This window comes from Syngnathus acus, chromosome 1, assembly GCF_901709675.1.
Source record: "Syngnathus acus chromosome 1, fSynAcu1.2, whole genome shotgun sequence".
NCBI classification, from domain to species: Eukaryota; Metazoa; Chordata; class Actinopteri; order Syngnathiformes; family Syngnathidae; genus Syngnathus; species Syngnathus acus.
In genome coordinates this window covers 4,545,001-4,571,458 of record NC_051087.1, presented here as the reverse complement: position 1 = coordinate 4,571,458, position 26,458 = coordinate 4,545,001, and the positions used below count along the sequence as shown (strand labels likewise).

The 26,458-nt window shown below is 40.4% G+C and overlaps 3 protein-coding genes across 5 annotated transcripts in view; 2 read left to right on the top strand and 1 right to left on the bottom strand.

Annotated features, from left to right (window-relative positions):
- Window positions 1–26,458, top strand: part of LOC119121673 — a 296,445-nt gene that overhangs the window by 251,098 nt on the left and 18,889 nt on the right. The window lies entirely within an intron of this gene.
- On the top strand, window positions 758–18,059 carry stx8 (syntaxin 8). Of its 3 annotated transcripts, none has more exons than XR_005099327.1 (9): window positions 758–879; window positions 1,299–1,398; window positions 1,488–1,582; window positions 1,889–1,999; window positions 4,313–4,446; window positions 5,191–5,283; window positions 12,919–13,020; window positions 16,430–16,550; window positions 17,973–18,059. XR_005099327.1 is itself a non-coding variant. In XM_037263411.1 (8 exons), exons 1-8 carry the CDS (start codon window positions 863–865, stop codon window positions 16,492–16,494), a joined length of 717 nt encoding a protein of 238 aa, XP_037119306.1. In that variant the 5' UTR covers window positions 758–862; the 3' UTR covers window positions 16,495–17,040. The 3 variants fall into 3 exon arrangements, 1 of the variants encoding a protein (XP_037119306.1); XR_005099328.1 differs by lacking the exon at window positions 17,973–18,059 and adding an exon at window positions 17,328–17,350; XM_037263411.1 differs by lacking the exon at window positions 17,973–18,059 and having other exon boundaries at window positions 16,430–17,040.
- ntn1a (netrin 1a) overlaps window positions 18,503–26,458 on the bottom strand; it is a 21,280-nt gene continuing 13,324 nt past the window's right edge. Inside the window, exons 3-6 of the mRNA XM_037262900.1 lie at window positions 24,540–24,689; window positions 23,665–23,718; window positions 19,660–19,734; window positions 18,503–18,960 (exon numbers count right to left, since the gene is read on the bottom strand). Coding sequence (XP_037118795.1) covers window positions 18,629–18,960; window positions 19,660–19,734; window positions 23,665–23,718; window positions 24,540–24,689 — 611 coding nt within the window. The 3' untranslated portion in view covers window positions 18,503–18,628. The remainder of the gene's footprint in view (window positions 18,961–19,659; window positions 19,735–23,664; window positions 23,719–24,539; window positions 24,690–26,458) is intronic.

Sequence of the window (26,458 nt, the reverse complement as noted above, 5' to 3'; positions counted from 1 at the left end):
TTCTGATTTGGGGCAATTTTTACATTTGCAGCCATATTAAAACTGTTTTGAATAGATTCGATTTACCCGTCTTTAACCTGTTTAGAAATATCCTAAATGAGGTCAGTCAGAATGGCTGGCAGGTACTGCTCCTTCCCTGAACTTGTCCAGGATCAAAATACCAACTTGGAATATTCCAAGAAATCCCCAAAATGTTATTATTCAACACAACACGTATGTTTTGATCCAAACACAAGCAATGTTTGGTCATGACACATTTTAGTGCTTATCTAACATGTGGGTTACAACACGGATGGTCAAAACAACAAATTATTAAACAACGCAGGTGAATATTTAAGCGCTAGATGGTTATAAAATGTTCATACAAGAATCACTTAAATTAACAGAAAAGAATAAATAATATAAACTTTTTATTTGCATTATAAATTAATTAAAAAGTCCAATACTAAATCTCGAAACTCATTTAAAGGCATAATACACAAAAATATATGACCTTTCCATGACAATTCATGTTATATCCTGCTGACCGAGGGTTGCGTGCAGACTGCAAATAAAGAAGATACAAATTTGATAAAAGTTTATTTGAGGTCAAACAACCTTGCGTGGCAGCCTTATAGATTTTATGTATATTTTTTTGAAAATAAAAACCGGCTGTTTTTGGTGTAAGTATCAACTTTATTAGCTGTTCAATAAAGCAATATTATAATATCAAGAAAATATTCTACGCAAAGCGCTGACATAAAGATTGTCCCATATTGAGCACTGTAGTGACGTCACACTCAAACAGGAAGCGTTTTTAAGCAGCAGATAATTGCAGTACTCTGGATTTTCATCTTCAAACCTATTTTCCCTTTCTCAAACAATGTCTCAGGATACCTGGTAAATAATGACTTTAATAATAATGACTGGATTGTGTTATTTCCAATATTCCTTTGTTTAAACCTCAATTCTAATGTCGTCAAGATTTTGCTTTCACGTTATAGTGGAGCTTACCTATTTTAACTTCGTGTTAACTCAACTACATGTATATATTTTTTTGTCTTTATGTCTGAAACCTTATGGTATAACACAAAACCACTCGGTTACATCTATAAATGACACGGTTGACTGTTCAAACGTTAAAGGAATGCGATTGAAAGTAACGCGCGAACTCAATGTGTCACATGACCGTCAAGTGGCGTTACAAGACGTTGGTCAAAACACATATTGACCAAGTCAATTCGTTTCGACATTAAAACAAAATGGAGGTCTTCAGTTGTCAAACTCAGACGTTCCTTTCCTGTCACCTTTCTGTCCAGGTTACAAAATTACGATGCCACTTGTCGGCTGGCACAAGAAATTGCTGAAAAAATCCAGGAACGTAACAGAGAGCAAAGAACAGGGGGCAACCCAGCCAAGGTGAGAACATTTTTCCATCGTTAAATCAATACGGTGCTGTGGTTTTCAAATTTTCCACTGTCATCTCTGCTTTTTTTTTTTCTTTTTAGGTCAACATGGCACTACGGGCATCACTTCAAAAGCTCAAACAAAATATTTGCCAGCTTAAAGATAGTGTGCTGAGGGATTCTTCGTCGCGGCGAATGTATCTTTTTCTTTAAATTGAAGTGGTGAATAAGAGGAGGCAGGCTAGGTTGCAAATTCGTAGGGACATTAGTTGGGCAGCAGAGGGCAGCAGATAGCTTTAAAAAAAAAAGCTGGCTTGTTACACGCCTAAAAAGTCAGATATAGTATAGATATAGATATTTAATAAAAGGGTTTAACAAAGATAGTTTCATTTGATAACCTTCAAATAATTATTTTGATCTGACAGATTACTATTTTTTTTGCATTGTATGATTTAGAAAATGTAAGCCCCTAAATTTATATGACCTTAATGTGATGCCATCAGAATGCAATCAGAAGCGGACAGGCGGCAAAATCTCATTGACGACCTGCTGACTAGGGAGAAGCAGCTCAATGCCACTTTTAAAGGCGATATCACAGAACCAGCTCCATCCAGGTATGTGAAATAGTTTTAAGCAATTTATCAATCTTTCAAATAAGGCAAACAAGGACATTTTTTAACACCGGGTGCTACTCGTGGCTGGCAGTAACTTTTCGGAATTAAAGTGGGAGTCAAGTAAAAAAAATCATTAATATTATATGTTCTGTACAAACTCACTAATTTAAAAAATTGAAGTCTGGTGAATATTGCATTTGTGAAGTATGAAATAAGATGTATAATCTACCTAAGCTGAGCCCTGAACGAATAAAAATCAGACGCTGCTTTTAAATTGTGCTTCAACAATAGAAATGAATCCCGAAACAGGCCTTGTGTATTCCAAGTGTAGAGGGACATGTTACACGCAATGTTTCTCTTGGTCACTGTCAGTCATTGAGTCAAAATAAATGTCAGTCCATGAAGCTTCTGTGGCCCAACGCGTCGGAAGACACCAATGATGAACATTGGTGTTGGGCGTCCAATTAAAAATAATGACTCCTCATTCTCTTGCCCATGTCCTTGACCAGAAGGGTCAAAGGCTCTGAGCTGGGCTTTGATGATCTTGTCACTGGTCACTAACGTTCTGCAAGTCTGTGCACAATGTGAACTCGGGTTTGACCCGTGTCCCAGCACCACTTGCTGTGCTATCCTTTGGAAAAAAAATAGTCTCCCTGTCTCCCATTAATTCATTTTTATGAATGGATTTTCAGGTTTTTGATGGCTTATTCCACACTTGGAATATGCAAATGTGAATCATTCAGTTGAGGCGTCATTTGATTCACTTCCTCCTGACCAGTGTTTGTTTATGTCTGTGTATTTATAATTTGTATTTTATAATTTACACTTAATGCTAATCACTCAATATGGGTTTTCTTTAAAGTAACTCTTCATACAGTTGAGGCGAAATACATTCTGGAATGCTGGTCCACTTATTTATAATGGTTTTATAGAAATAAATGCAAGTGAATGAATCTGATTCAAAAGTTATAAAAGTCAGGCCAAAACATACCGCGAGCAATAAACCTAAAGTTGAACTTCTCCAAAATCTCTCAAGCTTTAATTTTGGAGGTGCTTAATCGTGCATGCCGGCGACTTTTATCTTCTGACAGACCACACACCCAATTACTTAAAAGACCTTGAGAAAGACAAATCAAATCACAAATAAATTCCCTCTAATCATGTGGTTATGTGCTTTTCAGTTTGCTCAGTGAGATTGAAATTTTAACGTGATGTGTGGTGAGGTCATTTGAATTTGTGGTTCCCGTTGTGTGGTCTCTGAGGTCAGAACGTTAGACGGGGGGGGTTGCTGGGAATGGCCACGCTTGGCTAATCTAAGACACCTTTTCTCCAAAGATTTTGGGGTATTAGGCGATGGGGGAGGTCGCTGAGGTGTTTTTAATCTCTCCCTGAGACAATACAATCGGCCTTCTCCATTTCAGACTGAGCAAAAGAAGGATGTGGCGCCGACATTTGAAGGCTGGCTTCACCTCGTGGCCTTTCCTCAATTATTCACTCACCTTTCCTTTATGTTTGCTTGCACTGGAAATAATTATAATTAGTTAAGTCTCTGCTGTCCGAGTCGCTCAGTCAAGTGGTGGGTGCTCCGGCTTTGGTGGCGGCAGTCTCTTCCTCCAAGAGATCTGCCTGACTGGCTTTTGAGCATCCCGCTGACCGGCTAATTGGATCTTCACACACCGAGCACTTGCGAGGGACGGAGTGGCGGGGCCTGCACTCGGTCTCATAGTAATCAAACATGTCAGAGAGCTTAGACCGGCTCTGGGTTGGCGACCGCATCAGAAGCGGCTTGAAATAATTATCGCGTTACGAAACGTGATAAACGTCATGTGTGGCCCGTGACCAGTTTTGAAAGTAAAAATTGTAAAACCATCCGTTTTCTCATGGTATTTCCTGGCTCGTGGATTTGCTCGCATGTGGCTCGGTTCGAGCAGACTGGGTTGGACTCAATCTCACACGGGGTGACCTGTCGCCACAAGAGTTCCAGCGACAGCTTTAACCAATCAGCGGAAGAATAGCTTGAAAACCACCAGCGCACAGCACTTGCGGTTATTATTTGTTTCCCATCCAAATGAGTAAAAAGATGCTGTCATGTTTTCTGCCGTCTTTCTCCTTTTTCTAACCTTTCTAACCTCAATACTAATAAAATTCTCCGATACTACACACCGATACTACATGGCCATACTTTCCGTTAAGGAGCCATGTAAGTCATATGTATATCAAATGCTATTATTTGCTCTTCCCAAATGTAGAAATTCAAGCAACTAAACACAAAAACAAGAATTATTGTATGATGATTATAATTTTATGCTCAAGGTCCACCTTATTGGCCGGAGGCGCAGGAGCAAGCGACGGAGTCTCCACCAACCCGTGGCTCATTAATGAATCGGACGAAACCAGGGGGTTGACATTTGGCGAGATAAAACAACAGCAGCAACGAATCATCGAAGGTAAAAAAAAAAACACGAGCAACTCATTCATTTTCGTCCACTGATCAATTTTCAGGCGTCCCGCATCACATTTGGATGTGGTACCCATATGGAAGCACTCTTGTCACTGTAACACAAATCCAGCACAAGGGTATTTCCAGTAAGAGATGGTAAAACACGCAGTTAAGTTGGCGTGAAGAGGCAAATTAATAGATGAAACCATATCACAGGCCAAACAGATTGGATTTAGTGCCGCCGACGCATGAAAGGTGCCCATTACTACCCACATCAAGAAGATCTACTCAAAGATCTCCTTTTTTCCTTCCCTCCCCCAACCAATAAAAGGTTTGGACATGACTCGAACGGCCAGACATCAGAATTCTCCGTGCGACACTTCATTGCAATGTCTCTGCTTCGTTTCAATTTGGGATCGCAGATTCATTTTTACGACAATGAAACCCAAAGCTCTTGGAGCTTTTCAATCCCGTGAGGGGTTTATGGCTGAGCGGGGTAATGGTTAGCGCCTCAAACCGTGCTCATAAAAAAAAAAAAAAAATACTGTGATAGACAGCGCGTTAAACTTGTGATCAGCGGGGGCCGAGTCTTTTCTATTCTTCTCCGGCGCGATTGTTTTCCACCCCACCTCGAAACCGCTGCGGTTGTAATCGTTTTAAGCGAGGCTGCTAAATGACTCGCACGTGGCGCCGAGGGCCGATCCGACGGCACTTTCATTATTGTTCACCTGGCTCTTCTTTGTGGTTTCAGTGCAGGACGCAGGTCTCGATGCGCTGGCAGAGGTCATTAGCCGGCAGAAGGTCATGGGACAGGAGATTGGCAACGAGCTGGACGAACAGAACGGTAAAGTTCGAATCTTCAAATTCGACACAACGGTCGGTCATTCACAGGTTATTGATTTTGAATCATCTTTGCCTCAAACTCGCGTCTTATTAAAAGCATTCATCATCTCGGTGAAAATCTTTTAATACGTCGTCCGAGGTTGAATAACAGAATGACCAAAGCAGTGAAACTACCAAAGCTTCTTCTCAGCTGGGGGAAAAAAAATGGCAGATGTTTGCCGCATTTTGTCCCACATTGACGGGCAGCGAGGAGAGTGAGAAACGGGAGATGATTGTTTTAACCTGCTCTCTCCTTCAGCTGGCGTGTTTTTCCCCCCCGTCTCATTTTTTCAGCGCCATGTCAGTGTTTCCAATTACACAAACTCGAATGGTGGGAGAGCACCCTTTGCTCCAATTCTGAAACAAGAATGCGCGAAGGCTAATTATTTTGGCCGCTGAAACAATGGCTTGTCACCGGTTCCGTGTAATGGAGGCCACACTACCCTTGAATATAAACTTAATGGTGTGAAAGTTATTATTTTTTTTCCAAAGACCACAAAAACGTGCGCCACCTGCAAGGATTTTAATCACTTCCATGAGGAAAAGTCCCAACACTAAACATTTGAAAGCCCTGCTCATCTTTTTATTCTATTCTTTTAATATACTTTAGACTAATCGGGCATGTCCAAACTTTTTTTCCTGGGACGGCCGCATACAAAAAAAAATAGAAGAATGCATAAATTATTTGATTCTATACTAATTTATACTACAATCAAACAATTATTGCAGTTTGATATTGATATATTGAAAAATTGCGCTGTCACTGCTTATAGTGTGAAGGGATTCTTTATTTTGGGGTGGCCGGCGGCCCTATATCTCACTAGAATAGATCAGCCCCTGTGCTAAGCAGCAATCTGTAAGGAGCTGAGCATTTTTAAGCGCTCATTTGAGGGTCAATTATGTGATATGAAATCAGACCTTGACGGCACAATATCAGAGCAGAAAGTATGGCATGTTATTTTCCACAATGTTATTCAGAGAAAGAATGATAGCTGTATGCTATCATTCGCCGGCAGAAGATCAGAAGATTCTTTTTACTATATGCTGCGGGATGGGGAAAAATTGACAACAGGCCGGAAATGGCCCCCAGAGTATAGTTTGAAAAGCTACGTGACTAAATGCTTATGTTTATTAATAACTTCATCCACTATATAAGAAATTGTCAAAATCTTGCTAATTGATTTTGACACTTTTGTGGCAGCCGTCCTTTAACTTTCAATAAATGTCAAGCCAGACTTTGTCAAACTCCAGTTTAATTTAATCAACGAGGCCAATAAAACGTCACAAAAGAAAATACTTCCAACTCGATCGTGATACTAGCCACGTCCAACTATTTTTTTTTTGGCCCGCTTTTGTTCCTCCGTGATCACTGTACTGTGAATGCAATGTTTTTCTATAAATAGATTAAGCTCTTTGTAGTCTTCTGCTGGAGTCTAGCCCACGACCCAAGTGCATTGAAGGTTGCAGTCGTTTCCTTTTGGAGAAATATTTCCGGCTCGGGTCAACACGGAAGATGACCTTTTTTGGGAGATGAACTCAAAGACCCCCAGATTAGTGCCAAGGTTCCAAAAATATATGATTTTCAATTTCCACTTTTTGTTATTTAGTCCATAACGACTTGCAGTTTGATTTCCTACGTAACAATAGCATGTTTGGATCTTCATATTTAAACAAAGATATACCCGAACATTTTCATTGCTACTGCTAAATTCAACTCGGCGAGTTCAACAGTTCTATTTCAGTTCATCCGATATATTTAGATGAGACCAATCTCCCGAATGATGACGTCGGCTATTCTTTCGGCATGAGTTGACTCGCATCAGCACTTTCAAACAAACGTCATGTGCATAAACCGTTCACAGGAATGAATCATGCCGCCTTCCATGTGTAATATCGCTCCAATATGTGACGAAGCACATTAAAGATGACGGAAAGAGCTGAGCGTTGATTTATCGTTTGTCCGAGTCACAAAGCTGGCCCGAGTGAGTCGTGTTTTCCCGACGAAACACGCCGTGGCGTTCATTGAAGGGATGTCAAACTTGCAGCGAACCTCGTCTTGTGTGACCGTTGCATTGGCTGACTGCGTGACTTGATGAATTATTGAAGCCATCGAATATGTGAGCGGATAATGTCAGACACCCGCATCGTAATTTTCTGTGGTCTCCCTGCTCATAAATTTGAAATGAATCATCTGAAGCTCTTTTTCTTTTTTGCGCAATACTGTAATGCGGGCTTCTTTTATTTTGTTTGTCGTAAATGAATTAAAAGGGAAATCTGGCTCGTAGTGTTGGCGAACATAGATTGCTCACCGACTGACTTGAGTACGAGACTCTGCATTCTAACCAGATTACAATCAATCATGAGTCCCCTCCTCTCTCTCTTTTTTTCTTTTTTAATCTGTCCATCCATAGCAGCATCCATCTCTGTCGGAAGACCGTCAGTGTCAGAACGTTCTAACAATTGGCTAACATGAGCAGTTTGTGCTCCTGAGGAAATTAACATATTTTGAACTCTAAAGGATAACATCTGAAAACATTTCATCAATCACGTTCTGTTTCTCTTTAGTAGACCCTTCGCTCCCCCCCCCCCCCCCTCCTATTTTGTCACTTGATTAGTGTGGATTTAAGTGCTGGTCTTGACGCTTTTGCAACACAACCTGTTGGAGTTTCAAATGCAGGTCAGGGTGAGATTTTGAGAAGAAAGACATTATCGCGGAGGTTGTCTGTAAAAATTCTTTCAAGTCACGTATTTGCTTATGTGAATATAGACATTTAAAAAAAAAAAGCCGAGCTGAATGTTTCCTCATGTGGGAAAGTGGCTCCGTTCCAACAACACTTTTACATCACACACTTGCACCTCCTTTGAAAAATGTCGTTTCGTAAAAGTGTGGTTTAAAGTATTCATAAAATACCCATAAATTGTAACCATAGCGAAGTTTGAATGAAAGCTTATTTTTGAAATTTTTATACAAATATTTTTTACATCTTCACGTCAGCCTGATAGTGGATGATACCAATCTAAATCAAACCAGACCCGCTTGGTGCAAACAAGATTTTACAAGCCAGGATTTTTTTTTTCCCTGCCACATAACCGATCACATTGGATATAGACATATCAAATGCAGCATATGATGAAAAAGAAAGGTGTCTTCCATCCTGTGCAGCTCATCTGCGCGACAAAATCACATCCAGATGTCCGTTGTGTGGGTGAGGTCGTTTCCCGTCTACTCCCGCCTCCGTCCATCTCATCCAGCCACCATGACTGGCACTCCAAAGATTTTTTTCACAAACTATCAATTTGGCATTGAAATCATGACATCTGTAAAATTAATAATAATAATTAAATATACAAAAATACGTTATATAATATATAAATATATAATATATAAATAAAATATAAATATATAATAAATAAAATAATCACTATTATTATTGTAAGCATCTTAATAATAATTATTATAAATAATAATAATAATAAAAAAGATAACAATAATAATAATACATATGTACCTATATATTTAAGGGTGGGAGAGTTTGACTTTCCCATCACGATGCTTAAAGCCAAGAGCACAAACTTTCCTTGATGGGTTTTACTCTAAGCACCATGTGTTGGAGTAATCTGTCTGTTTTAGTGGACAATAAGGAGGCTTGAAACTGGCTTTATGGGTTTTACTGGAATGCTAATACTGAGATGACATATGTCGTGCCATTTTGATCAAAAACATATGAATGATTTTCACACCCAGAAGATTATGTCTTGTCTCGATTGTTTTTAACATTAACAGCTTGGATTTAACTACTGATTTGTTTCCTGAACAGTTTATTCATATTTGAGAGAATCTTGTTTTATGACTCCACGGAACCTTTCAGAAGGAACTTTTTGTCTCAATTCCTGTATTTTTCAGATTATAAAGCATGCTTCTCAAAAATTGACAGGGAGCGTTATGAGAAGGTGCAAACAGGCTTGTTTATGTGCTCTATTCTCTGCTTATTAGTAATCATAGTTTACTCATTTTAGGTCAGCCTGCTCTGGTCAAATCATTCTGTCACTTATTAAAAACTTTCATTTATTGCTTCCCGCCTCCAAACACTAATTCATTTGCCATTCAGATGTTCTAGTCAGGGATTTTTTTTTTTTTTCTTCAATACTTGGTGACTTCTACCACCACTTTCATGTGATTTTCGTGTCGCACCGAAATCGGGTTAAAAATATCCCTGCGAAAGCAATATCCAAGCAATGAGAACTTTCCCATTGACTTTTTCCAAATGTTGTCTTGAAAAGACGGTCACGCAATTGTGAAATAAATTCAAGGATCCCCAGGGACTAAAAAATCCCCGAACGATAACTTACTATACGGGGTGGAAATGTCACGGTTGGAAAAGTTCACAGGTGTAAAAGCTGAGTCAAATATTGCGCTTGACTGTAATCAAATGTAGTACATGCAACAATTGTAGACATAACATACAGCGGGCCATTGTCCTTGTATCCGAGAGGTATTTGTCTGAAGTCGGTACTTAAGCGATCCAAATCAGCAAGCCTTCAAAGTGACACGTTTCCAGCAGACACTATAGCGAGACTTTAATCACGCCACACACGTGTTACAATGTGTCACGCTTTTAAAAACACAAAAAGCGGGCGGGTGATGCTTTCATTCGCCATCTGATAACCATTGCACGTGTTGTGACCAGACTAGAACCCGTCAAGGTTATCTGTAGGATATTATACTTCACTTTATTTTTGATGGATCTGACAGGACATTTTGTGAGTCACCCAGCAAATATAAATTTGTGATAATTTACCACCAAATGTCTTCATCTTATAAGGAGGAAATAACTTGACTTGCAAGGCTATGCTAGCTCCTACAGAAGTGTGGTGGTCCTATGACATCATATATTAGCAATTTTTTTTTTTAGCCTCGCCCTTCTCCTTTGCTGCCCACAAGCAAACGTAGAATTTTGTTTCCACTCTGGATGGGAAGTTTTTTCAGCCGTGCTGTTGGCTAAACATTTATTCTGGCCCTTTGCGGGTTGAACTCAATTATCCCCGAAAACTCACAGAGATTTTCAGCAATTACATGCACCTCATATGCCACCCTGGAATTTTAAGTGCTCCCTACTTGTTTCTTTATTAAACGCATAATCCAGCTCAAATGTTCCTTTTTTTTTTTTTTTTACTTTTTCTGGAACTATATTTGCTAGGTCAAAATAATATGCATAACTCAACAAGCCCTGAATGGTGAGTGTTTAGTACCCAGAATATTAGTTGTAGTATTAGTTATTTTTATTCATTGGCTTTCCTGCGGTTAGTCCAAATTTTATCGAACCCCCTAGTTTGTTGTTTGATTGGCTTTTTTTTATATTAAAATTAAATGTTGTAAACTTGCATCACACTTCAAAAAATTATTTTATAGAGGCTCAGTCAAAATAAACATTTGAGTTTATCTGGTGGTTGCATAAGTGTGCACACCTACTAAATTTTACAATGAACTAATTTCATTCCTACTAGTGTTGAATAGCAGTTATAATACAACTGCCACAATTTAAAATGTAATTTTTCAGCAGCGATCAGACAACAATCTTTGATTTTTCTCATTTCATTGTGCTATAAGGTATAGAGGCAATATTTCATAATGATAGAAAACATTCAATTGAAATCTCCCAAACGCACATGGGAAAGTTATAGTCCAACGAAAAACTATTGTTGAACGTTTTGACCATGATCCCAAAATCTTTTGAAAGTAATTTTGCTTAGTTGCTATATTTAAATGACTGTTAGCTACCTATTTTAGCGACATATTCAAACTGATAACAATCCTGCCTGCTAGATAAGCTGATAAACCAGTCTAAACATTTTTTTTTTTTTTTTTAATGTTTCTTCTCAATACATCACCTTCTTCTGGGTGTCGTTGCTAATGAAGTGTGCTGCTATTGATGAAGTGCAAAGGCAGCTGGCGTTGGCGCTCGTGCCAGTGACACGTTGGTCCACCCCCGCCGCTGCCACCCTCATGCTTCTATTTTTTTGGTGGCATCTGGCCACAAGGGAGGAGATAAAATGCTAATTATCCCAAAAATTGTATTTCCAGCAGGAGGAGGGGCTCGTTTTGTTTGCATCTCATATAATTACTGTACCTCGCCTGGGCCTCCATTTTGAAATATAAACTCAACAGTCTTTAGGTGTGTGAACATTTTCAAGATTTCTTTAGGCTGTTCTTTGAAGTGTCTTGCGAGTGAAAGCGAGGCTCAACTTTCACTGAAGTCGTCCATCAATGGCCTGTTGGTTGTTGTCTGTCATGTGCATTGGCAGATCTTGGGGTTAACGTAGGTGAAATTCTTCACACACACACAGCCGGTTTTCGTTTGAAACAGTGCACGCAAGTAGTCAGAGAAAGATTATTAGACAGCAACATGTGTCAGTGTTGGTATAGATGCTCAAAACAAACATTTGAGCCAAAAAAACTAATATTCTTTCAGTTACCCATTGTGGAGCTCTGAGATTTAGTGTCATGATTTTATTGAGGGGAAAACGAAGCTTCACGAAGCAGTTGTTGTATTTTTCGACTCCTCTAGATGGCACCCTCAGTTCAACATTAGGTTAAAAGAACACTGACTTGCCATTTCTTAAATTTCTTTATTTAAACCAACGGTGCTATCGAAAGGAGTCAAAAAATCCACCAATTCATTCATGATGCAAATTTGAAGCTTCAGTTTGCCGTCACTACACGATTGTATTGTTTGCTGGCATGATTGTCTTGCAACATAGCACGAATAAACAAGACATTCGTCATCACTTAGCTAACTACTCCCCGAGAGGAATCAATTCAAGGATGCATTAAAAGACCCCCCCCCCTCCCTCCCCAAAACTGTTGGCTCAGGGAGGCTGTCAGTGTGGCAGGGGGTTGATGTCCAACAGTGAGACTAATCTCACCATATGTGTCCAAGCGCTTCACAAGGCCAGATGTTGGAACTGCTGATTTGTGTGTGTGTGTGTGTGTGTGTGTGTGACAACGTGAAACACAGCAACCCATTTCACGCACGTGGTTAGAAAGAGATAAAAACTGCCGTTACTAGCTAGAAAGGCATATATTACATGGGGCAGAATTTAATTACGGCACGTATGTATGCCATTTTTCCTTTTTAAGTACTGATCAGTTTTGAATTGATTTCATGGTTTTATCTGGTCTGGTCAAGGGTCGATAAGGTGTCTCAGCGGGCTATATTCTCAGTACAACTGTTACAAACTTTGGGTTTACACACATGCGGGCGCTCAAACTTGCTGTGGCTTCGGAGGTTTAGCCACTGTAATAGCATTTTAAATAAACAAACCTCTGGTGAAACAGGGCCTCCTTTGTGGGCCGTCAGATCCAAACCGGGGCCAATAGCTGACACACATGGCAGTGTAGATTACAATAGGAAATTGACAATTATGTTTTTTGCAAACTTGACTGCCAACAGCGCTGCGGTGAAGCGATGTACTGGACTGTGGAACGGTTGTATACTGTAATAAGAATTGAATTGAAAATGTATTTTTTTATTTCCTGTTGTGAATTCGGTCATACGTCATTTTCGATGTCTTTATCAAACTTTTTTTTGTCATTTAGAAATCATTGATGACATCACGCATCTCGTGGATAAGACAGACGGCCGCATTCGCAATGAGACACGACGGGTGCAGCTGGTGGACAAAAAGTCGGCCTCCTGCGGTGAGTTGCCCCGATTCACTTTATTTTGTAAAACTTTGCTTCAATAAGCCATCCGAAAAGTCTGTTTTAGAACAATTGCAGTGTTAAAGATTTGACAGTACATAGAATGGAAAAAAATGGCGCTATGGGAGTTTCCTTTACATAGTCAGCAGAGGGCATTTCAACATTTCCTCGCCCCCTCCCAAGAAAAAAAAAAATCTTTGAGTTGATTTATTTTCTAAACCACATCAGTAACCTCCCGATATTTATTGGTCTCACTCACTATAGTTTGAAATTTTTGGTCGAGTAAACCCCAAAACAGATGTAGCAATGCACAAGATCCAAAAGTCCAGTCCAGCTTTTTGCGGAGAGTAGCACGTAACGCATTCTAATGAGTCACCTTCTTAATAAGTCCGTTGATCTTTTTACCGTCGCCCTATGTCTTCGATTTCTATTGCTTTTGATGACTTAATTAGTTCAATGTGTCGTGTGGACCTCAAATCCACTTCAATTCTTGCCTTTTACAACAATATTGGTTAGGGGAATTAGTGGAGCTGGCACAAGGCCATTTTTGGAATGCGTGAGCTGACCTCTGTTTGCCCATTGAACTCGGTCAGCATGGCTTGGGCAAATGTCGTTTTATTTTTCCAAAGAGACTGAACAGAAGCAGAGCAGACACGATGAAGGACTCGCCCCTGAAATGCTCGATTTTGCTCGTCGTGTCCTTCATCGCCACATTTCAGTACGTCATTATAAATTTTGTGTACATTCCCAAATATACTTGAATGTCCTTGTGCATACATGTTTGTATATATTGCTGTGCATTCAACACGAGTGGAAACATTCTTGCTTTCTCTTTGCAACAGCACCCCCCCCCCGCAATTCCTCGCTGTCATCCCCTCGCTCGTCTCGCGATTGTTTGGCACCCGTCTTTGTGTCAGAGTGCAGAGAAAGAGCTGAAACGACAACATGCCGCAAATTGTTTGTAGGGCTTTCCCCCCTCGTTCTCAATGGCAGCGTGTTTATAATTCCTCCGATTTAAGTCTTTGTTTATTTTTGTTACCACCTCTCATCCATTGCTGGGTTTTTTTTTGTAGACTTGGCGATGTCAAGCCTTGACAGTTGATGGCATACTTAAAATATCTTTTGGAGGCCCTCATTTTTTTTTTAATGGCTGGAAACATTTCAAAAATGTCACTCACCTTGATTGTGTAAATAGCTTACGTTATCTTATTATTGTTATATTTTCATGCAATGACAACCGAATGATTCATACAGTTGCATACATTGCATACATATTTACCAGCTCGTATTAAAATCAGTAAATCTGCCAAATCACCATTTCCCAAGTAAAAATGTATTCCAGTGGTACAATTTGACTTCCTAAATTGAGATTTTGGGGTTATGAATTAGTGTTGACTCAATACCAAAATGATAAAACATTTTAGTACAATTGATGTCAAAAACCTGATCTTGACGTTGCTATAAAGTAGTTTGAAACAAAAACCTTGCAATATTTATAATAATTATCTCACGGTTTGTTGCCTTGTTTAAAATTATTTATCCGAGAATAGTATTTGTATTCATTTTTTTAGAGAGTGCAAGTATTCTCTTCATTAAATAAATTGGGGTAAAAAAAATGACATTCGTGGTAATACGTTAGTCTCTCGGAGTAACAAATCCTTGGGAGTCCTTTGACATCACTTCACTCCCAGGCAACATCAGTCGTACTTAAGCACTTCCCTTCGCGACAGAGCTAATCCACATTTGGTGAAGTAGCACTTGTGCTCACCGAATAATCCCGTAGGTGCCTTGCATTCAAATTAGGGTTGTGCTATTTGGACTGGAAGCGAATCACTGGATCGGTGAAATGTTTGGGAAATAAGACGCGCAAACTACTTGCGATTTGTTCGACGTTACACTTTCGGAAATGCAAAATAAGAACTGCAATTTTTCTGTTTGTTTCAAAACATACAGGGAATGTTCCGCCTTGGTAGCATCAGAGCCATAACAGATGTGGGAAGTCTCCGTGTTAGGGTGTTCGGCAACACAGAAAAATTGAACTCCTAAAATGATCTTCTCTTATGGCTCTAATATGTTCACCAATTTCATTCAAACACGGATTGTATGTTTGTAATTGTAGTCTGATGCTGTTAGCAATTTATTGTAAGATCTCAAATATTTTGATTAGGACTTCACCGAAGATACTCAAGTATGCCGATTAATTTATTAACACCTTGTCCTTATCTGTTTTATTTATTCCAAATTGTGTCCAGAAACCGTTGGGTGGGTTGTTGAATTCCTCGGTGTGCTCAAGTGACAGGATCGCTTTATTACAGTGGTCTGTCGGCGCCTGTCCGGGACTCACACCAATTATTTATTTGCGATTCGCGTCCGAAAATTGCCTCTGGATCTCCTGGGTGGTCGATCCGTCAATCGACATCAAGCATCTCCTTCAATAGTCACTGTCACAGCACACTTCTCATCTGTTTGGCAAGCTAATTTTTCCATTAGTCTCCTGTGAAGGTCAGGAAGCGCTCATTTAGTCAGAGATGGGGAATGATGGGAGAAGAAGGAGGGTCCCAGTCTGAGTCTCATGTGGCCGAATGTCTGGATTCTATTACAATGTGCGAGTCATTGCAATTGAACACGTGCGTACCGTGCATACCTCGGCCATCATTGTCACGGGCGTTGCTGATAGAAGCATTTCTGATCTAATCAAACAAAAGATAAGTTAGGTTGCATGTAAATAAGTGCTGTGAAAAAGGCCATTATTATAAAAACAACAAATTGGATTGACCCACAAGCGTCGTTTTCTCACCAATGCCGACCGACAAACTCACCCCGTATTTCGCCCCTTTGGGAAAAAACGACTAATTAGGCTGCCGGGTGGGAAGGAAAGCACAGCAAGCCAAAGAATGAGAGAAATGTAAACTTGAAGTGAAAGGCCTCGGCAAAATACCAGCCGTATGCTTCATAACTTTGGACGTCTTGAGTGCGTAACGGAATTCTAGACAGCGTTTGGCCCAGCCCAAGATGCAGTTGTTTGGAATCTTAGGTTAATGGTTGTGTCCTTGGAAGAGGTTTAATGATGTTTTAACTCATTTAACATCTCGTTCAATCAGGTTGAATCACTCGCAGCTCACTTGTGGTTTCTCGGGGGCAATGCAGACCCCGATTTTAGAAACAAGCGACTGTATTCGGATTCCTCCCGATTTCCTTTCCCGCAATTCCGTTGTCTGTTGATGAAAGCCGACAATAATAGAAACTGATATTTTCACGTGAGCACTTTATCGGATCATTCAATGACAGCAGAGGTGCAACGATTAATCGCTAACTAATGGGTTGTCCAATTAGTCAATAATTAGTTTGCGCACATTTTGTGTGATGTGTTTTATGACTAAATGTCAGGTTTTTTTCTCTTCCTCAGGGATGCTGGTGGTGATCGTTTTGCTGCTTATCGCGATTGTCGTGGTCGCCGTGTGGCCCGTGTAACGAGTGCGGACGCTTGATGGAAAGACTACCAAGCTTACAATCTGGATGAGGGAATGGTAGGAGTCAAACACAGATGAAGACATTGTCTCCTTCAGCTTGATCTGATTTTAAATCATTCCATTCAAGCTTTGCATTATTTTTCCCTACACTGTTAGACTGTATTTACATCGGTAATGTTTCAATTTGTTGGATGGGTTTGCTAACCTGTCTTGTAAAGAAAGATATTTAAGTAATGTCTAGAACTAACAAAAAAAAAAACATCGTTTATACTTTATAACACCATATCTTCTGAATGATTGTATTTTAATGAAAGGCTTTGTTATTTATCTGAATGAATGCATTCCAATCTGAAAAAAAAATACACAAAGCTCACATTTTTCAGTGTAACAAGAGTTTATTTGAAAATTTGCTTTTAGTTCTACCGGCTTGGTATATTCAGTAGTTATAATTTTCTTCTTCAATTAATGGCAACAATCTAAACGATGACAACACATGGGGGGGGGGAAAAATACAAATAAAAAGTTGGAATAAAGGAAATCCACATTGGCTTGTGTAATTAAATATATTTATATATAGAATAACCGTAATATATTAGTACACATTGTAAAAATAACATTGCAAAAAAAAAAAAGAAAAGTGGTTTTAAATGTGACAACTAAACAACATTTACAATTTATAGTATGAACAACAAAGCAACACTTTTGACGGGAAACACTTGGAAATGGAATTTACATACATTGAGCATTAACACAATAGCACCGACGTAAAACATGATGGAGGATAAACAGTTCAAGAAATATCTGGGGAAAAATGACATTTTCTTTTTTTTGCAGTACTCGAGTCGGCACTCGATGATAAAAATTCAGATTTATACTTTGACTATTAATGTTTGTTTTACTCTTTTAATTGTATATCTGAGACCCAAAATAAACATTTGGATCAAATTACTGGCCTTCTGAGAAATCAAAGCGTAGCTCATTTCTGGACTATTTCAAACCACTAAGAAATGATCTTATACCGTGAATACTTGTTCACTATTTCGAAAATCCTAGGTGTGCTCGTGTGGTTACAAATTAATTTTGGGGAGGAATATCCATCGGATGGTGGCTACATCCAACTGGCAATGCAATTAAATAAATGTTTTGAGAGCGACACAATTTTGCACCGCCCTTGGACGTGAACTAAATGAAGCAAATCCACATGGTGACTTTTGATCAATGAATAGAAATATTTTTTTTCTTTGACAATTTTTTTCAACAATTAATGACATTTTTTTACATTGATTGAACTGAAATAAATATGTAGCTTTCTGAACGTTAAAATGCAACCTAAATAATTAGGTAATGACCTATAAAATTCTTAAGTGAAAGAATACTGCTTTCCTTTTTCCATATTTCTGGAAGGAAAAATCACAAAATTCTGTTTTAGTATTGTGATAATATGTACCCAATGTTACCCAATTTATCCACTTTCCACAGGAGCCCAATTTATTGGGACAATTTGACCAAATTCACAACTGATGACACGGAATATTGTTCAGAATCAATCTTTCAGCCTGGAAATGGCAAAAAGAAAATACATTTCATTTTCATCTGAAACTGACAGCAAGGTAAGATTTTTTTTTTCTCTTCACTGAAAAAAGAATGCCGGGGAAAAATAAACCTGACACCAACGCGTCAATTCTAAGCACAACCATGTTTAGTTTTCAAGATTTTAATCTCAATTATTTCTGTTTACCTGAAACAATTTGGATGATTTTCTGAGTTTGATTTTATGAAGCAAATCCAAAAATATAACCATAAAGAGGATGTTTTTTTTTTTGTTTTTTTTTACTGAATATAAAACCAACAGGTAGGCGCACAAATATCAACTTGACTTGGTGCAAAATGGGCAAATCCACAAGAGACGGACGGGTATCAAAGTTAAAGAAAGGGTCAAACCAAATCTGTAAGGTCAGCTCCTTCAACCAAAATTCACTAGAGTAGAATTCCTAAATGTTTCTTTTTTTAACGCTACAAAATTAAAGAAAACCAAAAAAGCAGCGACGTCAACAGTCTCTTTCGGCTGTAGTCTTTTGTCTTTCTTTTTTTTTTTTTCTTCTGGAGCTTTTCTCTCCTCCTGCGTCTTTTCCCATTTACGGCTTCTTGCACTTTCCTTTCTTCTCCCGCTGTTGGAACTTCCGCAGCCTGCGTGCCCACGTGTCCCTCCACTGGATAACCAGGCTGCCTTTGTCCGCCACCACGCCGCCGCTCTGGCCGGGGGAGTCCTCGTCGTTGCCCAGCAGCAGATATTTCTTGCCGGGCTTGATCTTGGGACACTTGCAGGCCACGTCTTTGGCGCGGACCCACAAGAACTGGTCCCCGCGACGAATCCGACTCTCGCCTTGCTTGTAGACGGAAATGACGTTGACGGTGAATTTCCACCACTCGCCGGCCTTGTCCGCCTTCAGAATGTGGACCTGGACAGCTGCGGGTGCGAGAGGAACCGTGTTGTTATTTCAGCGCGTTTATAACCATTTTGGATTTCTAGTGTGAGGCCCCCCCATTCATCCCCCCAAGTGATTCTTTGGACACCCCGAGAAACTTGTAGCATCATTTTGCGCCGCAGCATGCTGCCCGGCTCTCCCGCCGGTCCTTTCAAAACAAATCCTCGATTCGCTTTCTGTCCTGTGGTGTGTTTGAATAGTCAGACGAGATCCTGTCTCTGGTCTCTTGTGGATCTGATGACTTTGACAAGAGGCTTTTTTTTGTGGTGAACAATGCTAACAGATTTATTAGCCAGCCAGTATCTAACCCGTGTCACATTCACTGGAACTTTTTTCTGTTTTTCCGCCACCGTCTTTGTCGCGGCATATTTATTATGTTTAATCTTTACACGCGAAGGTAAGCCATGGATGGAAAATGTCGGGTCTAGAGGATTTACTGCAGACTGGGGATCAAGCATGTGCACAGGGAACAATGTGGAGGGCGCTGGAGGTGGAGCTGAATGTCACTGTTTGCATTTTAAACTGACGCTTTGTATTGAAAAAGGCCAAATGTGCTTAAATTGGATTGGAAATGGCGGTCGAACCATTCCTACAACATTGCTTTCATCGGAAATTCTCCTAATTTTGTTCCCCACCTTTCCTCCCTTTTAAATGAACGTTAATCTGCAGCGTTGACTCACCGTAATCCTTCTTGCAATACTTCTTCATGTTGATTTTCAGTTTGCCTTTTGATGCTTTGCAGTAAGAGTCACAGTCTGTAAAGCATGACAAGTACAGTTAGTTTTCCAAAGAATGACTAAATTTTTTATTTATAATTTTTCTTGTATTTGTAGACATTCAAAAAATTAAACATGAATTTATTATTTTTATTTCATAGTATATATCTATAACTATATATTATATATGTGTGTGTCTGTGTAAGAATCCCCCCCCCTCCCCAAGCTATTTTGTGCAGGCCACTGTCGAGGCCTAATGGTTCCATCAGCAGCGTTACAAATTACGAGCCTAGCCTATAGCCGCTTCTTCCCTGTCAAAGCCTGGGAATCATTCGACCCAATGTGGACCACCTTCCCACCCCGCCCCGACACATCACTCCAAATCTCACCTCGCTTGTCACCCCCAGCCCTCCCCCCCAAAAAAAGAAAAACGCCCTGGGATCAAGGCCCCACCGAAGGGCCGTGTCAAACGTTTGCATTCATTGCAGCGTGGACATTGGGAGAAAGAGCATTTGAGGGGGGTAGCGGCTCTTCCAGGGTGTGGAGGCTGGGGCTGGTATGAAAGGGGTCATTGCCACACAAAGGGAGGTCAGGAAGGAAAAATTAGCCATCCATGAAGACGAGTTAGGCGCAGAAGACACTTTTCTTAGAGGGGGAGTGTGTCCACTCTGAACAAATAAATACCTCACGCAGACATAGCCGTCGCCCGAACGATGAGGTAACCCAAAGTGCACCACCACTGCCTCGCGTTTGTTTGCTACTCTGTCATCCACTTCGAGAGTTCTGCACTGAAAGCAAATCATCAGATTTGTTTTTCTCTGCTCCTAAAAATTGGACCCAGAGTTCCAAGAGTTGGGGGGGCTCTATGCTCCGTGCCTTTGCCCCCCCCCTCCCTTTTATGCTCGTTTTCAATGAGGTTGCCAAGGAAACGCCAAAAGGAGGAAAAAAATGCACCCCTCCTTACCTACACAAAACAGGATAAGGCGAGGGACAGACTAAGAAGAAGATAGAGCAAGAGTGAAGTTTGTCACAAGAATAGATCAAGTCCAGTCGTAATGATGGTGTAGCTAGAAAAGCGACAAATTCAACAGAGTCTCATTACCATTTAAATGATTAGTAGCTGGAGCAAGGAAGCTTTGTTTTTTCACAACCCCCCCTTAAAAAGCATCACGATACTTCCCTTTGATAGCCTTTCGGACCCTATTAGTGTAGCCCTGCGACATCCCACCGGTTGCGAGCGATCCCCAAGACCCCCGTTTAGGACCAGGCAGTCCCCTACCGGGAGGACAAATGTTGCCTTTGTGTGCTCGTTACAGACTAGGGGAAGTGGGAGCGGACCTGAGCTCCAATGTGGTCATGTAGTTACTACGCTGCTTTGTTTGCAGCCTGGCGTGTACCTAATTGAGTTCTGGACCTCTGCCCCTGACCGTAACGCTGCTGTACAATCATTTCGAGTGGATCATTTTGATTACTGAAGCTGCTACAGCACAGGAAACACTTCAAAATAATATGCTGACAAAATTCCCAATGGCCACCCTGTCACGAATGTTATAATTAACTGACCCAGTAGAAAAGATGTAAAGAAAAGCTACTGCAATACTTTTTTATAAAAATAGAGCCGTATTCATTTTGAGTTCACGACAATTTGTGTCATTGTGTAACGAATAAATGATCTAATCTGACCCTAGGCCATGGGGTGGCAAAGGCCACCCCATGGCGCCACCCCTGGGATTATGCGATCCATTAATGAGCAAATAACTCGTTGGCATTGTTTATAAATTTAGTTTGTTTTTGGTTGCTCCTTCTTGCTGCTTGGCAAACGGCAGCAGAGTACACAAGTGTATCTCATGTGCATATTGAGTAGGGAGATGCATATTAAGTTGACTCGGAGATGTGAATGGAAGGAGGTGTGACGGAGAGCCCAGGAGGAGGCCTTTCTCCTCTCGGCACACTGGTGGGGGGAAAACAAAGTGTGGCAAATAAAGCGTGTCATTAGATTAGGGAGCCCAGTGTGCTGCCCTGCTCCGAGCTCCTCCGCTTTGCAGTGTTTACACTGCATTTGGATGCCATCCAAACAACACGGGAGGGAGGCTAGCCATCTTCGAGTGGATTTTGCCACCTAAGTACTGATATAAATGTTATGTGAAATAAAATTCACTGTACAGGTGATAGCATTTTTAAAAAAAATGTATATATAGATAGAAAATTCAAAGGAGCAGCTTATGTTGATAGTAATAAATTATGCTTTCTACATCATATTGCGACTTTAGTTGTGAAAAATTGCAAATGTATATAGAATTGATCATTTTATTTAAAAAATATAAATAATTGGTCTATTCCACAAAAAAGATGACTTAGAATTTTTTTATTTTGCCTTGAGTTCTGTCAGATTTATTTTTTACTCATAATATTTTGTCTGATTGGAGTATGACTGAAAAATATTTTCTTTTCATTTTTTTTTCCAAGTATGACGTCATTCTTGTATATTTGATGATATGTTTTTCGGTTGCCTTATTTTGTTGTTTTTCTCATAAATTGTATTCTCTATGACTGCGGAAGTAAGAAAAACAGATATAATTTAGTAAGTAAGAAAAACATAGATATACTTTAACCTTATACCATGCAAAAGTGAACATTTCCAACGGTTTCTATTTTCTATTTTCAGTGTGGTGTCATAACTTTTGCAGATGCATTTAATTCAACAATGCCACATAACATTGCATGTATGAATCCTAAAAAGTTGCTCCGCGATGACTGCACTCCCATAAAATCACTGCATCTGTTTATAATCCGTCGTCATGTGATCGCAGAGTTGCTCAAAAACTAGCACGTTGACCGTAAACATTTTGACTCTTGTGACAATTTCAATATGCGAGTTGGGTCTGCAACGCTGGCACGTCATGACATGTCAGCTTTGCCATCTGCTCAAAATCAAACAGAAACTTTGAGGAGTGCTGCTCTGCGATTCCCCGTTATCATTAGATGATCTCTAACTACGTGATCCAAAGTCATTAAAAAATCTCCCGGAGGCAGGCCACTCATTTTTATGACACACTTCTCATCGTCCAATTTTGCAGTGGACCTTCCTGCAAGCAACATATCGCGGTAGATTTTGTCAAAAAAAAAGTCATTTTATCCAAATCATTTTAAGACGCTCAGCAAGGAAACAGATTGAGGGGTTTGCATAAATGTGCACACCCTCTTAAAGTGTGTTCAGAACAGATTGCAAACTGTTAAATGACTCTGTTTAGAGTTACCACTAATCAACTCCAAAAATGTTGGAAAAAGGATCCCCAATAATTGGCTTTCACACCAGGTTGCGCCTCGCTGAGGTGCGAAGAATTCTTTCCAACAATTCCAAAGGTGCATGGCGTCGTGACAAAGGGGGCCCCGGAGAAACTCCAGATATATTCCCTCTCGCCACAACACACACACACACACGCACGCACACATTCTGCTACGTCAAAGACAAAGCGTGAAACAGACAGAGATGGAAGATGGAAAAAAGGAAAGCGGGAAAGAAAAGAAGTGGAGGAGGTGTGGGGTGTGTTCGGCAGTGACTGTGCTGTCAATCAAAGCCGTCCCAGAGGATATTGCCGGACCAACCACACACTTATGGGCCTCCTGCAACTGCATGAATAACTCGTTTGATAGAATCACCATAAAATTTTTCCTTCGACATAATATTTATTTGTCCACTTTTGTTTTTGCCTTACATAAGTTATATTTTTACAAAATGACACTCGTTGTTTAAAGTTGGCTAACGCTTCTATAGTTATGACTTTGGAATAAAAATTGATTTTAAATTAAATCTTTAAAAATCAAATGTTCATAAATTACTTGCTAAATATCTATCGTTAAAACATTCATTTCTCTAGGAAAACATGTTAATGTTGCATGAGTATATTTTCTGGTGTCTTCCAGTCAATACTTGGCATGTCAGTAGTGTACAGTTATTGTTTGCCTCACCTGAGGGCTCTTCTGTACTGCTGGCTGGTGTCGTAGGCGGTGTAACTGGAATCTCTGCCCCCCCACCGCACGCACACACAAACACACACAGACAAGTCAGTGTTCACATACTGTGTTAATAAGAAGTACAAAACAGAAAAGCTCACATTGTGTTGGACTATTATCTCAACATATATTATTTGAAGTTAACATCCGTCTGTGTCGCAAATGTGCCATGTTAAGACTGTAATGCTTGACTAGCGTGCCACATTTAAAGAGAATTTAAGTAGCCACCACTTTGATTGGCCGTGATTAAAACTGCATGTGACCACACCCTCAGCGGCGCAGCCGGCCTGCGCTCACCTATAAGATTCGGGACACACTGTGCGTGACACAGGATTTATTTAGGAGTCACTACATTTTCAAATTTCCACCAACCCCTGTAGTTACATTTTGCAGTGAGGGGAAGCGTGCGTTAAAAAAAAAACGTCCCTCCCATCTGCAGAGGAGCTCCATGCCGGGGAAGATGGAAACAGGAAGAAAACAAACGATGCCGTGAAACCGCAATCATCAAAGTGCGTAGGAAGAGAAAGAGTAGCCAAGCAGCTGCGCGCAGGTGAACACAACCTCGATTTTTATCAGATATGAGTGCGACGATTCATCTTGAAGATATGAGGTCTTCTCAAACATTTTTGGGGAAATTCTTTTTGTCCTGTTCGAAATCAGATGGATTTTAAACGTTTATTTAAAACATGTTTTATATATTTGTTATCTTTATTTTTGCACTGATTGTAAAATGTAAAAAAAAATAATAATCGCATGCGTTGAGGTGCGTTTTCTGTTGATCAGTAACCTCCCAACATAAGAATACAAATCAGTTGACCGCTTGGACGTACTTATGCACGGGGCAATGGGCGAGCGGCTCTGCTGGTAACCTTTAGCGCAGCGGTTGCACGTGATACCGGTCACGCCGTCTTTACAGGGACATTGTCCTGTGGTTTGGTTACAGGTTTTGCCGGCCGCACCCACGGGATGGCAATCGCATGCTGTGAGGGACACAGAAAGAAAAGGAGAGACACAGTGAGTGGTTGCAAACACATAATAAGGAAGTGTGGGAGGGGGCAGGCGGAGGTGTGCGCACAGCAGAAAGGTGCACTGAAATGTAGACTGTAAAAGGCGGCAATAACTAGAAAATTAAAAAAATGAACAAATTTCTCATATCCCACAGAATTATTATTAATCCCTTGCAGGGCCACATTATCGTAAAGAAAAATGTTGACTTGATTTCCCCTTTAAAAACAAAAGTGCAATATCATGATCTGATACATAAAGTTTCCATGATGAAAAAACCCAAATTATATTACCAAAAAGGTAGAATTTCTGTGTAAAAAGTTCATAAATAAAATAGTATATATTTTTTAACATGAACAATAATGACGTGTTATATTAGATGGACAATGTCATGTTTTCCTCCCAAAAAAAGTCTTCTCATTTTTCATTTCCATTTGCTTCTTTATTTCTCACAGTTCTATTCCAAATTTCAATCTCGGCACTTGCCGCTTTTGAAAAAAGTCACGGAGTTCTAACATTAACAAAGAAGAAACCCCATTACTCCAAAGAGAGACACCAGCAACACTCGCTTTTATCTCCACGTTTCCTGTCATGAAGCTCCTGTTTCCAATCTTATCTCCAGTAGCTACTTGTTCTTTTCACACGTCTTATCAACCTACTTTGTACCTATTAGCCTTTTTCTCTGTCACTGCTATCTCGGCTATCAATTCAGACAAATGTCCGGGCCAAGTGCATTCCCTCTTTGCGTTTCGTTACCGTTCTATCTTTCACGACCTCGGCTCGGTCAACTTGACCCTGATGGACGCGCTGCGGTCGCTTGACAAATTGAACGACTCTTTGGCGAGCGCTTTTTTGGACAAACGTGCGACATACTTGTGGGGAAAGGGGGGTGTTGAGCGAGGCTTTCTGCTTTAAGTGCGTGTCCACTTAGCGCTTGAGTGGCTGTGTGTTCAGCCACATGGCCACTCCAGATGGATTAGGAAGATTCCAAGACTGTATCGCTCTCTTTGATTCCAAGTGACTGCAAGGATGGAAGGTCCAAACTCATCATTTCAACCATAACGTCATAATTTCAAATTAAAATGACATTGTAATATTTATTTTAAATGGCTTGCATTGACGAGGGGGGGGGGGGCTAACAACTCTATTTACAAATATAGACTCAAAATCAAACAATGGAATTGTTGTGACATTAAAACACAAAAGAACACAAAACGTCTCCGACTTTCGACGTGAAGCTTTTCGCAGACGCCCGCCTGAAGTCTGTCACCGTCGATTTGTTTATTTACTCATTCCCTGTCGAGTGATATGAGAAAACCTCGGCCGATATTCCAGACACGTGAGCGTCAATTTTTGGCGCGCATGGATTATGCAGCTGTTATTTTTACCTGCAGCTACAGGAGAGGTGAGAAAACTCTCGGCTGAGAGTTGATGGCAGTAGGCGGCTAGCGCACCTGCACGGGGGGAGGGCGTGTCCGCACCACCTCGGTCGGCCTCCATTCCTTCCTATCTTTGACCCTCGCGAATGACCTCCCGCTTGCTGCTCCGATCGTTTCACACCTCGCCTCTTTTTGCTTTGCTTGTCCTGTCATCCCCTCACCTCCCCTCGAATTAAGCCAAATAACTCAGTGTCAAAAGAGGGAACACCCACTCCACCGCCCTCGCTCCGCCATCCCCGCAGACCTCCAACTTATCTCCGCTGACAGAGGAAGATGGGGGCGAGACAAGGCGAAGGAATGTTGAG